The sequence below is a fragment of the Equus caballus genome, chromosome 3, assembly GCF_041296265.1.
Source record: "Equus caballus isolate H_3958 breed thoroughbred chromosome 3, TB-T2T, whole genome shotgun sequence".
NCBI lineage: Eukaryota > Metazoa > Chordata > Mammalia > Perissodactyla > Equidae > Equus > Equus caballus.
Window position 1 is genome coordinate 122033212 of NC_091686.1, and position 15492 is coordinate 122048703.

At 51.7% G+C, this 15492-nt stretch overlaps 2 protein-coding genes across 17 annotated transcripts in view; one reads left to right on the forward strand and one right to left on the reverse strand.

Moving 5' to 3' along the window:
- Positions 1-7662, reverse strand: part of ACOX3 (acyl-CoA oxidase 3, pristanoyl) — a 57361-nt gene extending 49699 nt beyond the window's left edge. For 5 of the 13 annotated variants that reach the window (XM_023638439.2, XM_023638438.2, XM_023638440.2 and 2 more), the window contains exons 1-3: positions 7184-7349; positions 768-925; positions 129-362 (exon numbers count right to left, since the gene is read on the reverse strand). In XM_023638439.2, the coding sequence (XP_023494207.2) occupies positions 129-362; positions 768-911 (378 nt within the window). In that variant the 5' untranslated portion in view covers positions 912-925; positions 7184-7349. Of the gene's footprint in view, positions 1-128; positions 363-767; positions 926-7061 lie in introns of all 13 variants that reach the window. The other 8 variants (XM_070262814.1, XM_070262815.1, XM_070262812.1 and 5 more) reach the window with 6 other exon arrangements.
- Positions 7663-11447: 3785 nt separating this feature from the next.
- TRMT44 (tRNA methyltransferase 44 homolog) overlaps positions 11448-15492 on the forward strand; it is a 28819-nt gene continuing 24774 nt past the window's right edge. The window contains exons 1-2 of one of the 4 annotated variants that reach the window (XM_070262811.1): positions 11448-12027; positions 13678-13792. In XM_070262811.1, coding sequence (XP_070118912.1) covers positions 11505-12027; positions 13678-13792 — 638 coding nt within the window. In that variant the 5' untranslated portion in view covers positions 11448-11504. The remainder of the gene's footprint in view (positions 12028-13677; positions 13793-15492) is intronic. The other 3 variants (XM_023638446.2, XM_003364694.5, XM_023638448.2) reach the window with 3 other exon arrangements.

The following is a 15492-nucleotide window of genomic DNA, read 5'->3' on the forward strand; positions in this document are numbered from 1 at the left end:
CCAAGGAAACAAGTACCTGTAGTTTTAGTGTCTTTTCCTCCCACCTGGCCCTGGGGCAGGGCCATCCCAAGGCTGGAGAGTGGACTGTGACAGCCTCATGTCCTTCCCTCTCCCACCTGACTACTTACCAGCACGTTCAGGAAAAACTTGGCAGCCAGGGACCAGTCGTACATGCCCAGGCAGTTGACCAGCGCCCAGACTTTCAGGGGGCTCTGGAGCATGTCTTCCACGCGGAGCAAGTCGTGCTCGAAGACCCGTCTGCAGCGCAGGAAGTTCAGCTCCCGGTACTTCTCCATCGGGAGGTCACCTCCACCGGGACGTGCGAAGAGGGGGTCGTCCTCCAGAGCCGAGAAGATGGTTTTCTGGAAACACAGCAGATGGGGAATGGCCGATTTGGAGTCAAAGGATGGAAGCTCGCTACACTCTTACTCACACGGTTTTGCTCAAGGCCGCCGGCTACCTGGGACACTGTCTAACCCAGAAACGCAGGGGCAGACGAAAGCCCTTGCCAGCGGGAAGCAGAAGGACTGAGGCTTAGAGAGCTTAGACCACCTGTGCTCATTCCTGACTCCTCCACAGCCCCGGGGCTCCAGGGTCCTGGCCTGTGCTGGGCCCAGGACTAGCCGCACCTTACCGAGGCGGAGCCGAGGCCCAGGGAGGCCACGTGGCTTCAAGAGCGTGAAGCCCCATCCTGCCGATGAACGGCGATGCCTCCCGGGCCGCACTGCGGGTCAGCACGGCCTCTCGCGCACAGCCGCCGGCCTCACCTTAAGGCGCAGCATGTCCTCGCCTTCCAGGAACAGCGCCAGCTCCTTCCAGCTGAAGGAGGCGCGGGCACGGTAGGCCTGCAGGGGCCCCCTGGGGAAATCTGGCAGCAGGGCATCGCCACTTCCTTCCGAAGAGGACGCCATCGCTCAGCATCAACCTGCACAAGAGATACAACCTGAGCCCACGTGTTTCAGTTTATCTATTCACGCTGTCCATGAGCAACCCCAGACGTGTAACGCGCTATAAAGAAGAGAAGAACTCTGAGTCCACAGGGAGGCTAAAGAGAATGACCTCGTGAAGAGCCATTTTCCCAAACGGACGGTGAGGCGAGATCCCCTCACTTCCCTCCTGAACAAGGAGACCAAGGAGACCGGCGACAGCCAAGGGCAGCCCCGGGGCCGATGCTGGGAAGCGCCACGATCACAGGCTGTGGGGGAGCCGGGCGTAGAGTCCAGAGGTTGTATGTGCTACAGCCTGGCCTGAGAACACCTGGCCCTCCCGGGGGGCACTCAAGCCACCCAGACCCCTCCCCGAAGGCGCAGTCAGACCCTGCGGCCAGGAAGCTCTCCTCTGGAATCCAGCCAATGCTCGCCGGTCCACTGGCCACACACGATCTCACCAAAGGACCCCTTCCAGCTCTCCTGGACGTGGATATCAGCCACAGAGCCTTTGAACACAGGCTTTTGTCCTGGACACTAATTGACACACGGGCATCTGGCTTCCCACTAACAGAGCAAGCACCCCACAACCAGCTCTCAACTGAATGGTTCTGGAATTTTCTAAGTAGACTGCTTCCTTTTCCACAGAGCCTTGGCTAACCAAGGCGTTGGATGGGGGTGGCTCATGAACCCAGACTTAGAGGAATACCGGGAGAGCTGAGTCCTGTGTGTGGACCCCCAGCTTAGCTGTTTGAGGCCCACGGGAACCTTCACATCCTTTTAGCTGAAGCTGAAATCGTCTAGGATGTTGGACTCTGAGTACGACGGGTCAATACTGCCCATAAGCAGTGGGAGAGCGATCTCTTTCACTGGAAAAAGGCCCTGTGTTTTCTAAGGGAAAGGGGTAAGGGTGGGAGGAGCATGTCGGAGGCCCTGCTTGGGTGCCAGGGACGGTGCCCGCTACAGACGGGATTTCTTCAACCTTCCCCCAAACTGTGAGCCAAGTACTCTTGTCCCTACTGGAAGATGGAAAAACTGAAGCTCAGAGGGGCTGTCTTTCCAGAGCTCCCACAGCTGAGAAGCGGCACAGAAGGGGTTTGAACCCAGCCATGTCTGACCTCGGGTCACGCTCCTCAAGCACCGTGTGAGACACTGGAAAAAGAAGCACAAACTAAACGTGAAGCAAGCAGAAGGCAGAAGAGAGATTAGAGCAAAAACGGATGGAATGGAGAAGAGAAAACAACAGAGAAAATCAACAAAAACAAAAGTTGGTTCTTCGAAAAGACTAAGAAAATTGACAAACTTGTAGCTAGACTGACCCAGCGAAGGAGAGAAAACACAAATTATTAAAATCAGGAATCAAAGTGGGGAACTAGTACTGACCATAAAGAAATAAAAAGGATTCCAAGGGGAAATTATGAACACGACATGCCACCAAATTAGACAACTTAGATGAAATGGACAAATTCCTAGAAAGACACAATCTACCCAAAACTGACTCATGAAGAAACGGAAAATCTGAACAGACCTCCAACGAGGAAAGAGATTGAATGAGGAATCCATAAACTACCCACAAAGAGAAGCCAGATGGCTTTAATTGTGAATTCTACCGAACACCTAAAGAAAGATGCCAGTTATCCACAAACCCTGCCAAGAAATGGAAGAGGAGGGAACACTCCCCAACTCATTCCATAAGGCTGGTGTTACCGTGACACCCAAACCAAGGACATCACAAGAAAAGGAAACCACAAACCAACTGCTCCCCAACTGACCTACAGACTCAACGTGATCCCAAACAAAACCCCAATGTCCCTCACGAACATAGACGCAAAGATCCTCCAGGAAATCTTGCAAACTGAATCCAGCCACATATGAAAGAGACTATACATCACGACCATGTGCGATTTATCCCGGGAAAGCAGGCTGGTTCAACATTTGAAAAATCAATTAATGTAACACACCGGAGAATACATGACCACGTCAACTGATGCATAAAAAGCATTTGACAGAAGCCAACACCCTTTCATGACAAAAACTCTCAACAAACTAGGAGTAGAAGGGAACTTCCACACCCTGATGAAGGGCATCTACAAAAAACCCATAGCTATCATCATATTCAAATATGAAAGACTGAATGCCTCTCCCCTAAGATCAGGAACAAGGCAAGATGTCAGCTCTACCTTCGTTATTCAATGCCGTACTAGAGGTTCCAGCCAGTGCAATTAGGCAAGAAAATGACCCAGGCTGGAATCTCTATTTGCAGGTGACATGATTTTGTATATAGAAAATCCTAAGGAATTCACTAAAAAACTATCAGAACTAAAAATTAGTTCACCCAGTTTGCAGGGTACAAGACCAATATGCAAAACGCCATTGTATTTCTATACACCACCAATGAACAATTCAAAAATGAAGTTAAGGAAACAATTCCATTTACAACAGCATCAAAATTAATAAATACGTAGAAATAAATTCAACAAGAGAAGTGCAAAACTTATAGTCTGAAAACTACAACACAGTCTCTTTTTTTTTTTAAAGATTTTATTTTTTCCTTTTTCACCTCAAAGCCCCCCGGTACATAGTTGTGTATTTTTAGCTGTGGGTACTTCTAGTTGTGGCATGTGGGATGCCACCTCAGCATGGCCGACAAGCGGCGCCACGTCCGCGCCCAGGATCCGAACCAGCGAAACCCTGGGCTGCTGAAGCAGAGCGCGCGAACTTAACCACTCGGCCGCGGGGCCGGCCCCAAAACATTCTCGAAAGAAATCTAAGACCTAAATAAATGTAAGCACATCTCGTCTTCAGGGAACAGAAGACTCAGTGTTACAATAGCGACACTCCTCAACTGATCTACAGATTTCGTGTGATCGCAAACAAAACCTCAGCTGGCTTTCTTTGCAAGAATTAGAAAGCGAATCCTAAAATTCATATGGAAATTTAAGGAACCTAGAAGAGACAAAACCACCTTGAAAAAGGAACAAAGTTGAAGGAGTCACACTTCCTGATTTCAAAACTCACTGCAAAGTGACAGTAACGAAGACATTATGGTGCTGGCCTTAAGACGGACACATTTGGATGAATGGACTAGAACCTGGAGTCCAGCAACAAACCCGTCCATGCAGGGTTAACTACTTTTCGACAAGGGTGCCAAGATGACTCAAGGAGAAGGGGCAGTCTTTTCTCAAACGGTGCTGGGCAACTGGATAGCCACACGTAAAGCAATGAAGTTGAACTCTGTCCACACACACACAAAAACGAACTCAGAACGAATCACAGACCCAAATGTAAGAGCTAAAACTGTAAAACTCTTACAAGAAAATACAGGAGTAAACCTTTATAATCTCAAGTTAGGCAAAGCCTTCTTTGATATGACACCAAAAGTACAAGCAATAAAATAAAAAAAAATTAGAAAATTAGAATTCATCAAAATTAAAAACTTTGCTGCAAAGAGCACCACTAAGAAAGCAAAAAGAGGGGCCGGCCCAGTGCCACAGCGATTAAGTGTACAAGTTCCACTTTGGCGGCCCTGGGTTCACTGGTTTGGATCCCGGGTACAGACATGGCACCGCTTGGCAAGCCATGCTGTGGCAGGCATCCCACATAGAAAGTAGAGGAAGATGGACATGGATGTGAGCTGAGGGCCATTCTTCCTCAGCAAAAAGAGGAGGACCGGCAGTAGTTAGCTCAGGGCTAATCTTCCTCAAAAAAAAAAAAAAGGAAAGCAAGCAAAAAGAGGGGCCAGCCTATGGCCGAGTGGTTAAGTTCACGCGCTCCGCTTTAGTGGCCCAGGGTTTCACTGGTTCGGATCCTGGGTGCAGACATGGCATCCCTCATCAGGCCACGTTGAGGGAGCGTCCCACATGCCACAACTAGAAGGACCCACAACTAAGATATACAGCTATGTACTTGGGGGATTTGGGGAGCAAAAGTAGAAAAGGAAACAACAACAACAAGATTGGCAACAGTTGTTAGCTCAGGTGCCAATCTTTAAAAAAAACAAAAGCAAAAAGACAACTCAGAGAATGGGAGAAGATATTTGCAAATCACATATTGATAAGAGACTTGTACCCAGACTATATGAAGAATCTTAAATCTTAATAATAAAGCCAAATAACTCAATTTTAAGGGTTTGAATAGACATGTCTCTGAAGATATAAAAATGGCCAACAAGCACATGGAAAGATGCTCAACACCATTAGCCATCAGGGAAATGCAGATCGAAACCACAAAAAGATACCACTTCACACCCCCCAGGATGGCCACGACCAAAAAGACAGAAAATAACAAGTGTTGATGAGGATGAGGAGCAGTCGTACACCAGCAACCGTCACACGTGGCCGGTGGGAACGTAAATGGTCCCTACAGTCATTTTGGAAAAGTCTGGCAGCTCTTCAACACGTGAAATATACAGTCACCATACGACCCAGCTACTCCACTCCCAAGCACACACCTAAGAGAGACGACAATAGATATCCACACAAAAACTTGCACGAGGCAGTTCACAGCAGCATTATCTGTAAGAGCCAAAAAGTGGAAACAACACATATGTCCATCAACTGATGAACGGATAAACAAAACGCAGTCTGTCCATACAACGAAATATTATTTGCCACAAAAAGGAATGAAGTACTGACACACGCTATGGCATCAGGCTAAGTGAGGAGTCAGACACAAAAGATCGCGTATCACATGATTCCATTTACATGAAGCGCTCAGAATGGGTAAACACACAGAGATAGAAAGGAGATGAGCAGCTGCCAGCAGCTGGGGAGGGGGTGCACAGGCATGACTTCTAATGGGTCCAAAGTTTCTTTCGGGGTGATGAAAATATTTTACAGAATTGAACAGTGGTGATGGTTGCAACTCTGGGACTATATGAAAAACACTGAACTGCACACTTTAGACAGTTGAATTGCAGGGTATATGAATTCGATCTCAATAAAGCAATTTTTCTTAAAAAAAAAAAGTAAGGCTCAGCTCTTGGCAGAAACCAGGTGCCCAAATGCAAGTGATAAAGTCCAAGGGGAACAGTACCTTCTGGACTTTCCCGCACGTGGCCCCATCCCTGTGACTCCTCGAGCTCCGCCCCCGTGGGGTCCAGAACACCACTCCCCTCCTCCTCGGCTGCTCCTCTTCCATCTCCTCGCAGACCTGGCCTTAGCCACTCCCGCTCTGCATCAGGGCATCCGTGTACATTTTCCTTCGTGCGTGGAGACCTCCACACCCACTTGGCAGTTTCCTGGACACCCCTCCCTGTCACGTTCCCGAGGCCCTCAAACTCTGAATGTTCAACACTGGGCTCACCCTGAGCCCCCTGACCCAGCCTGTCCTGCCACAGGCCCAGTTCGACAGCCGGTGGCCCAAGGGTTGTCATCCTGGAATTCCCTTCTCCATCACGCCCTGTGACCCAGTTAGTTACCGGGTCCTTCCCGCGCCTCCCTAATGCCTACTCAATGCTCTCACTTCTCCCCGCTCCTATTAAATCTATCATCATAACCTCCGATCACTGAGCGATCGCTGAGTGCAGGTGCATGTGTTAAGCAGCTACATAATCTCAACGTTGCTCGCATTTTCCAGGTGAGGAAACTGAGCTGTCAGAGTGAAGAACGTTGCCCAAGGTCACACAGCTCTTATCAGGCACACCTGACCCCAAAGCCCATGATCCTAACCAGCCAGTAAGTCCCTGGAGCCCCCCGCCACCTGAGGTCACCAACATTACTGCAGGAAGCACAGCTGCTGGGAGCAAGGATTCTGAAGCCAGAGTGTCTGGCATCAGACCCCAACGTTAAAGCTTACGAGTTGAGTGAACTTGACAAGTCGCTTCGCCTGTCTGTGCCTCAGTGGTTACGGCGACAGGGTAACGCTAGCCTAGTTTCCAGGCTGTTGAAACTCACAGTAGTACCTGGAACACCTCCCAGCATGGGATTGCGGCCTTGATATCATTATGACAGCGACAGCCACCTCAATTTTCCTCTCTGCAGTGAAAGAGGTGACTCTAAAATGTAGATCTCATCATTCTCCTTTAGGTGACAGGTGTCCAGTGACCCCAAAGAACAACGTTCGAACTCCTCAAAATGTCTCAGGCGTTTACCCGCCCGCCGGCCCTTGCCACTTCTGCTCCAGGCAATTCCGCACCTGGAAGGGCGTGCACCGACGCCCAGGGCGCCCCCGGCCCTTTGCACACGCTGTCTCCCCGCTCCCACCAGGCACTCACTCGTCCCCTTGCCCCCTCGCCCCGGGGCTGACGCAGGCTAGACCTCAGAAAAGCGCGGTCCCTCCGGCTCGCTGTCTCTCCGCACCGCCCAGTGCACACAGCAGGCGCTCAGTGGGCGTCTAGCTGAGCGCAAACAAAGTCAAGGGCGAGCGGAGTGCGCGCGCAGCCGCGTCCAGGCCACCGCCCCCGCCGCCTCTCGGCCTCCGTCCGCCCTTGACGTCATCGCGCCGCGCAGGCCGCCCCCGTTGCCCGGGAAACGCAGGACGCGTCGCGCGCCGGGAGCGCCGAGGCCGTGCGCGCGGGAGGCCAGTCCCTGGCCGCGCCCGGGCGCCCCGTGGGCCTCGCGCTGAGGTGCCCGGCGATCGTTCAGCACGCGGGCTCCTGCGGCCAGTCCCGGGCGGCGAGTCGGAGCCCGCAGGCTGGGGCCTGGCGTTCTCAAGTTACCGAGCCGCCCAGGAGCTCAGCCAAGTCTGAGAACCGTGGTCGCGCCCGGTTCCTCAGAGGGTGCGGGGGAATTGCGCCGGGGTGCCGGAAGCAGTAACCAACTCGAAACCCACCCTTTACTGGCGTTCTTTCTTTCGTCTCCTACTTCCCTCTTCCTCCTCCCTGCATCTTGGGGCAGCTCCATACTTAAACGCCTGCGCCCCGATCCTTGTCTCCGGCTCTGTTTGGGGGGGGGGGGGCGGGTAATCCAAAGTAAGACACGCGCCTCGAATGGAATTTACAGAAATAGAATCAACTAGACTTGGCGATTTACCATGTAAAGAGGAAGAAAGAAGGAGTCAGAAGGTTTCCACTTAAAGGGAACTGAAAGGTGGGCAGTGCAGTCACGGGGAAGAGAAAAGATGGCACGTTCAGTTTTAGAGAGGCGTCGAGTTTAGAAGTTGATAGGACGTCTGGACGGAGATGCTCAGCTGATATTTGGAAATCCCCTTTCTACTCCTATTCTGCTATGAAATTTCTTCTCCTTCATTCCATGGCAACACTTGCTCTCACAGCTGTGACCCTTATTCAAAACAGAGATATAATCAGGGGGACCTTCTGGTGCAAAAGCAGGAGGAAGGGACTGATCAACAAACTAGGGCCTGTCGACGCAAATGATCTGTAATCAATCTACAAATCACAATTGAGGTGAGGTTATTATGTGCCAGATCTGAGGACTAGCCCAGGGCCTTCCTTCCCCAAAGAAGGAAGGGCACCAAAGAAGTGGGGTGTACAGAGTGGTTCTATACCGTCTCGGAACAAAGAGCATACATCGCATATGATAGAAATGTCCCTTCTACAGTTGTCACAAGATGCTTAGCTAGCACAGCAGGTCCGTGGTCAGTAGGTCTGTGGTGACAAGGTGAGCACAGCAAGTCGAGAATAAATCCTTAGTTCCCAGGAAGAGATGCTTAAACTTAAACAATTGCTGATTTGGGGGAAGCTACATTCCTATCTTTAAGGGCCTCGTTCTTGTCTTTGGGACATACTAAATATTTAAAGCAGATGCACAATGTATGCTCAACAGGCCACGTCAGGCTCTTTTGGAAAAACAAGGTCAGGCCAAATTAGTTTTAAACCAAATGGCTTCCTCATATACTCCGATATACACTGTTGCTTTTCATTTATTTATCAGGCCCTGTACATGCCATGCTAAGCTGTGAGAATTGATCTTTCATCTAGGCCAGTGTTTCCAGCCAGAGGTCTGTGGCATTGGTCCAAGGGGTCCCTGAGTCCATAGGAGCACCCAGGATTGCTTGCAGATCAAATAACAGTGGTCTAATAAAAATACGTGCTGCTGTTTTTCAAATGTTTGGAGATACTTTCGACAGTAATAAAATACTCCTTCATTACAGAATTCACACCCCGTTTAGGTCACAGTTTCTGCCAAAATTATAACTACTAAAAAGTGAGTCAGGTTCCTATGTTTTATTGACATTAGAAAAACATCTTTCCACTTGGAACTCATCTGAGCCCATTGCAGGAGTGAGAGGGAGAGAGTAGGTGTTTCTAAGCAGACAATGGAGGGCAGGCTAAAGGTGAAGAGGACGGAACAGGAACAACTGGGGATCTAGCACAGCTGAGGCGAAGGCCTGAGACGAGCCCTCGGCAGAGCAGCTGGAGCGGGGGAGGAGTTGACGGACATTTTGCTGTTGGTTCTATGAAAGATGGGTGTTGTCACAAAATGCACATGGAGCCCACATACAGAGCGGATGTTCGCAGGCTTGCACGTGTCATCAGGTCCCCCTCCCTTCTCTGCCTCTCTCTCCTCCCTTCTCTTCTCACAATGTCTACCTCCACCCTCCAAGTTTGGGCCATGTTACTTCACTCTCTCCATTTAGCTTCCTGAACTGGTAACTGGGTTTAAGACTGTTGTTTCCAGCACCCAGTAAAGCCCACCATGGCTTTACTTCAGGACTCACCTTCTGGTCTTTGCTTGCCAGTCCTCCATTCCCCCATACTCGGTCCCCTCTCTGGCCTTAGGACCCTGCTTGGCCTGTGTCTGAAAAGGAGTGTGCTCTGGCATCTCTAGGTAAAACTGGTGGACACTGCAACTATTGGATGGTGGTGAGATAGGGACAGAGGAAGAGGTCACACACTACTCTGTGGGTTGTTTTGCTGGGACCTGGGTGGATGGAAATGCCACTGAGACAAGCATAGGGGGAGCAACTTTGGGGAAAAGAAAGGGAATTTGGTTTTGTACATGTTTCGTTAGCTACTTCCTGGTGAAGCTACTGGGAACTGCAGCGGAGCTGGTGGGAACAGAGTGGGAGGGTGAGCACTCTTTCAGTAACTCAGCTGACAATGACTTGGCAGTCCCCTACTAGAGCTCTGCCATCAGTCCCCACCCATGTGCTCTTGTTCATTTTGACATCTGTCCCACTCCACCTCGTTTGGCACACACATTCCTGCTCATGTTTAGTCATTTGCTCTATTGGCCATCATTGTTAACTGCAATTATTTGAATACATTGTTAACACTGAAGTTTCCTCCCAAACTCTGGCCATTTGCCTCGCCTATCTCCCTCCTCCTTTCCCTCTCACCACCACCACCGCCTCCCTCACTGGTTCAGAATTCACACAAAAGTGGCCAGAAAGGAGTCACCAGGTTACTGTGGGATGGGCCATGATGATCAGTGCTAAGCACGCTCCTGTCACAGCTCTGCTGTGGCCACCAGCACCCAGCACAACCTCCTTCCCCCAGTAAAATTACACCAAGTAGGAGGCAGATGAGAATGGTATTGGGAAAGAGGTTTGCAACATAAATTTAGTTTGGGGGCTGGCCCGGTAGCATAATGATTAAGTTCACACGCTCCACTTCAGCAGCCCAGGGTTCATAGGTTCAGATCCCAGGCAAGGACCTACATACCGCTCATCAAGCCACGCTGTGGTGGTGTCCCTCATAGAAAGTAGAGGAAGATTGGGACTGATGTTAGCTCAGGGACAATCTTCCTCACACACACACACAAAAAAACATATATACAATATTATGTATTATTATAATATTGTCAACGAAAATAATCCATAACCAATCTATAAATGAAAATTTGGGTAAGTTTATTCTGAGCTTAAATCTTAGGATTATAACCCGGGAGAGTCTTTCAACAAAGGAACAGAGCACTCCAAAGAAGTGGGGGTATATAGGGTGGTTATATATCCTCAAAGAGTATGTTTCTCATATGATTGAAATGTCCCCTTTACAATAGTCACAAGGCTGCTCTGTCAGCACAGCGATTGATGGAAACGCCAGATAGGTCTGCTGTCTCAGTGAACGCCATGGGGTGGCAAGTGTGTTGCCTCGAGCTGGGCGGTCACAGATGAGTGCTGCAATCGGTTCCCAGCCTAAAGAAAGATGCTTAATCTTTAAGGAGATGCCAACGTTTGGAGGGGGAGGGAAGTTGCACCTTTATCTCAAGGGCCTTTGCTCTTGCCAGAGGGAATCTCTAAAGCAGATATACAATGCATGCTCAACCGCCTCCGTCAGGCCCTTTTGGAAAGACAAGGTCAGGCCGAATTAGGTTTATACCAAATGGCTTCCTCATATATTCCAATATATCCTATTACTTGCCATTTTTATTTGTCAATATAATAATATTATGTATTATAATATTATGTATTATATATTAATATATATATAATCGTGTTTCTATCAGGCACCCACACGCCTTGGCTGGATTCCCGGTGAATGAAGCAACGGCTAAAGTCTCAGTGAGAACACCCGCAGGCAGCCCGCCCCACGGACAGGGAAGCACGAAAGTCGCCGGCGCATCCTCGCCCTTTCACTTCCGGCCCCGGCGCCCCGCCCCCATGACGCTAACACGCCGCGCCGTCGGGTTGCGTCATCTCGGCGCGCCGCCGCTTGGCTCTTCAGTCAGGCAGACGATGGCGGAGGTTGGCCGAACGGCGGTGTGCGACCCCGGGGCTCTGCTCCCGGGGGGCTTCTGGGAGGCGGTGGGCGTGTGGCTGGAGAGGCCGCAGGTGGCCAACAAGCGGCTGTGTGGCGCCCGCCTGGAAGCCCGGCGGAGCGCCGTCCTGCCCCGGGCCGAGGCCGGAGGCCCCCGGACGAGCGCAGGCCCCCAGCTGGGCACGGCGGGGCGCGTCCCCGAGGAGTCCCGGGGCCGGAGGGCAGCAGCCACGGCGCCTCTGCTCGCAGGGGCCCCCGGGCAGCCCGGCAAGGCTGGCGTCGAGGAGGGCGACGTGCCCGCCTCGGAGCTGGACTCTCTCTGGAGCGATTTTTCCCGAAGCCTCTGCGGCAATCGGGAGATGCTGGCCTTCCTCGCCGGCTCCCGGGCGGGGTCGCGGCCGGAGGCGCAGCACGAGCTGGACGTGGTTCTCAGAACCGTCATCCTGAAATCGAGCCCGCATCGCCCGCTTCTCGCTCCGACGAGGGAAATGGTCGTGCAAGGTATGAGCATCTCTCTTAGTAGAGGTGTCAGAGGCAAACAAAGCCGGACCCCAGTGAAAGCGGCGAGGGTGGGTTTCAATTAGTACTTCGCTGTTGCTGTGGGGAGGAGAGTCCAGTGTGAACTGAACTCCACTTTGGTTTGTGCAGAGGCGCCCCGGTGTTTTCAAGGTAGAGGGAGGGATTAGGGAGGGGGTGAACTTAGAGTCAGGGCAGCGAAAAGTTAACAAAAAGCAGGAAAGGCAGGGGGAGGGGGTCGGTCCATGTGACACCCGTTTGGGTGGCCACCTGGTGCTTATGGAGTTGGGCTCCTCCCCTCCCAGAGGCCGGGGGACAGGGCTATCCTCAGGTGTGGGCTCCAACAGTCAGTTCTCTGTCAGCCTTGAGTTTTCCGGAGCAGGCACTTTAAGGGGGCCTAGGGGCATCCTAGGGGTGCAGCCTTGTGCCCTTAGGAGCTGTGTTAGTATTTGTTCAGGTTTTTATGGGCCGGGGTTGAAGCCTAGTTGGGACAGGGCTCAGAGGAGCCTGGCGAGAGTTGGGTCAAGAAGTGAATCGTTGGCAGAGAATGCGGATAGATTAAAAAGCACGCGCTCAACCTCATGTCATTGAAAAGGCGCTAAAGGGACCACTGTGCCCGTTCCATTGCGGTGTCCTGGGGAGGTTGTAGATGTTTGATTGTTTTTTCGAGGGGCACGTAGAGGATGGGTTCGTTCATTGGGGCAGTGTCTGGACGGCTTCAGGGAGACGGTGAAGAAGTGCCGGATGTTGAGTGACAAAATGCTGGTGTAGCAGGTAAGGAGGTGAGTGGAAAGGCTCTCAAGGCCTCGCTCCAGTTCTTGAACACGGCTCCCTGCGTCTCGGAGCCCGCCGCGCATCAAATTCTCCTGCTCGCAAGCTGCACCTCTTCTGCCCCCAGCTGGAGAATGGTCTCAGGGCTCATGTGACTAGATTGAGCCCAGCTGCGTAATCCAGTGTACTCTCCCCCTTCTCACGTCTGTTCCTTAAGCACATCTGCAAAGTCCCTCATTGCCCTGTAACACAGCATAGTCACAGAGTCTGGGGATTAGGGCGTGGGCATCTTGGAGAGGCTGTTCTGTCTGCCACAAGCAGCAATGCAGAGTTGCTGGTGGGTGCATGCCCCCCGCCCCGTACTGTCTGCCTCTGAGCTCCTGCAAGACTTCCCAGGGGTCCTTCCTCCAGGAGGCTCTCTCTGACCCTGCGGTGCCCAGACTGGGAGCTCTGCAGCCTTTATGCACCGTGTCGTGGTCACCTTTTACCTTTCCCCTCCCTTGGACTGAGAGGACCTGTGCTGCGGTGCCCCTGCTCCTGTGGGTGGAGACGTGGCGCTCTCACAGGCCTCTTTGCCTCTCTCTGGGAGCAGTGCTCCTCTCCTCGGGGATGCTGGTTTTAGGGCTGCTTCTTACACTCAGCCCCTGGCAAACTGTCTCCCGCGTGCCCTGCCCCGTGTAGGGCGGGGATGCGGCAGGGAATAGGAGATCAAAGCCTGTCCGACCCCTGGCACTGCTGTCAGTAGGTGGGGAGCCCTGGGAGATGGATGGCTCCGGAACTGGTTCATTACAAGTTATGACGGCTTCTGATAAGACACTGAACTAAGCAGTTTTAGTTTATCATCCGTATCTTCTTTTTCCTCAGATGTCCTCAATGGAACTGTAACTTTTTTACCTTTGGAAGATGATGATGAAGGGAATTTAAAGGTCAAGATGAGCAATGTGTATCAAATTCAGCTCAGTCGTTGCAGAGAAGAATGGTAAGAACTAGAAAACGGATTCCTCTTTCAGTGTTCTGTGGTTTCAGTTGATTACTTTTTTAGGTAGCTGCAGGATTCTGGGTCACTGAAGAGCCAGGGGACCGTCCCTCGGGCAGTTAGGGTTAGTGGAAAGGTGCTTTCTGTTGGTGTTTCCATGCTACGTCTGTGTTCCTGTGGAGCCTGGGTGGTCACAGCCTGCCTGGGGTCTGTAGTCTCCATATTCCACGTGGCCTTGATGGCTATTAGCACCTAGTTTTAGCATCAAATTCAAATAAACTGAACTCTCTTTATTTTTTGTTGTTTCTTACAGCTCAGTTAAGGGAGTGAGTGATGCTTCCTTTTTTGTTTCCTTGTGGTGCAGATGGTCTTAGGTACAGTGGGTGTTCAGTGATGCTTCTTAGAAAAGGAGCTGTTCAGTATGCTCCCTTAGTTCCATATGGTGTTTGGGCCTCAATGGAAAATCTGGAATTTGGTTTACTTCCACTTGGTATTTTTTATTTTTTTGTTTTTTATTTTTTTTGAGGAAGATTAGCCCTGAGCTAACATCTGCTGCCAGTCCTCATCTTTTTGCTGAGGAAGACTGGCTCTGAGGTAAGATCCGTGCCCATCTTCCTCTACTTTATATGTGGGACGCCTACCACAGCATGGCGTGTCAAGCAGTGCCATATCTGCACCCGGGAACCGAGCGGGTGAACCCTGGGCCGCCGAAGTGGAACATGTGCACTTAACCACTGCACCACCGGGCTGGCCCCCACTTGGTATATTTTTTTAAAAAAAAGTCAGAGGAAGGGTAAATTCACTCATTATTCTTGTGGTGATGTTATCCTGAGAGCCACATCCGGTCTGCACTTTCTAGAAGGACCTTGGGGATCGTGTGTGTTTAACCGGTGTGGGCTTTGCACAGTGTTTCGTAGAAAGTGGAGGGTCCAGTGGGAAGAGCTTAGTTTTGGAGTCAGACCTGGGTCTCCTCACTGGCTGTGTGATCTTGGGTGCGTCACCTTCGTGGCTCTGTCTTCTCACCTGTGAAGTGGGGAGGGCGCTGGGCTGGGCTTCCTGGGGACCTGTCAAAGGCTTAGAAGCTTGGTGGGCATACTTAGGGCCACCCTGGGTGAGCGGCCAAGAGGGGCCTTGTGTGTGGCCCTTTCCCCTTGGTGTGTGGAGAGTGAGGCACACCCCGCGGGCCGAGCTTTGTCTGTGGTGGTCTCCTCGTGGGGGCTGGTGCGGGGGCTGCTGGTGAGACTGGAGGTGGCGTCTGTCTGCTCAGTATGTTGGGAAGCTCCCAGCACCTGCGATTCGTTGGCATCACATTCCCTGTTCTTTGACGAGTTACAGAGGGCTCAGCTGGCTGCTCCCCATCTTTCCACATTGGCATTTCCTGTCCTTGCCCCACTGGCAGCTGTCCCTCACATTCCTTTTGGCACTGGTCAGACTTTGGGGGCCAGATGTGTTGTCCTCTAAGTGGAGCACACGTTAAATGGCCGTTAGAGGGGCGGCTGCTGGGGGGCACGGTGCTCCTGGGCGCTGGTTTCCGTAGTGTCTCTGGGCCCGCCATGTGCTCGTGCTGGGTGTGTGGTGGTGAGCGGCTCTCATGGGGCAGGTAGGTACCTCTGCGTACTGATACCAGGGGGTGCTGTGCACTGTGAGAAGAAGGAAAAGAGGAAATGGCTCTCTGTTCCCATGTCCCTCCTTAGCAAAGGTGG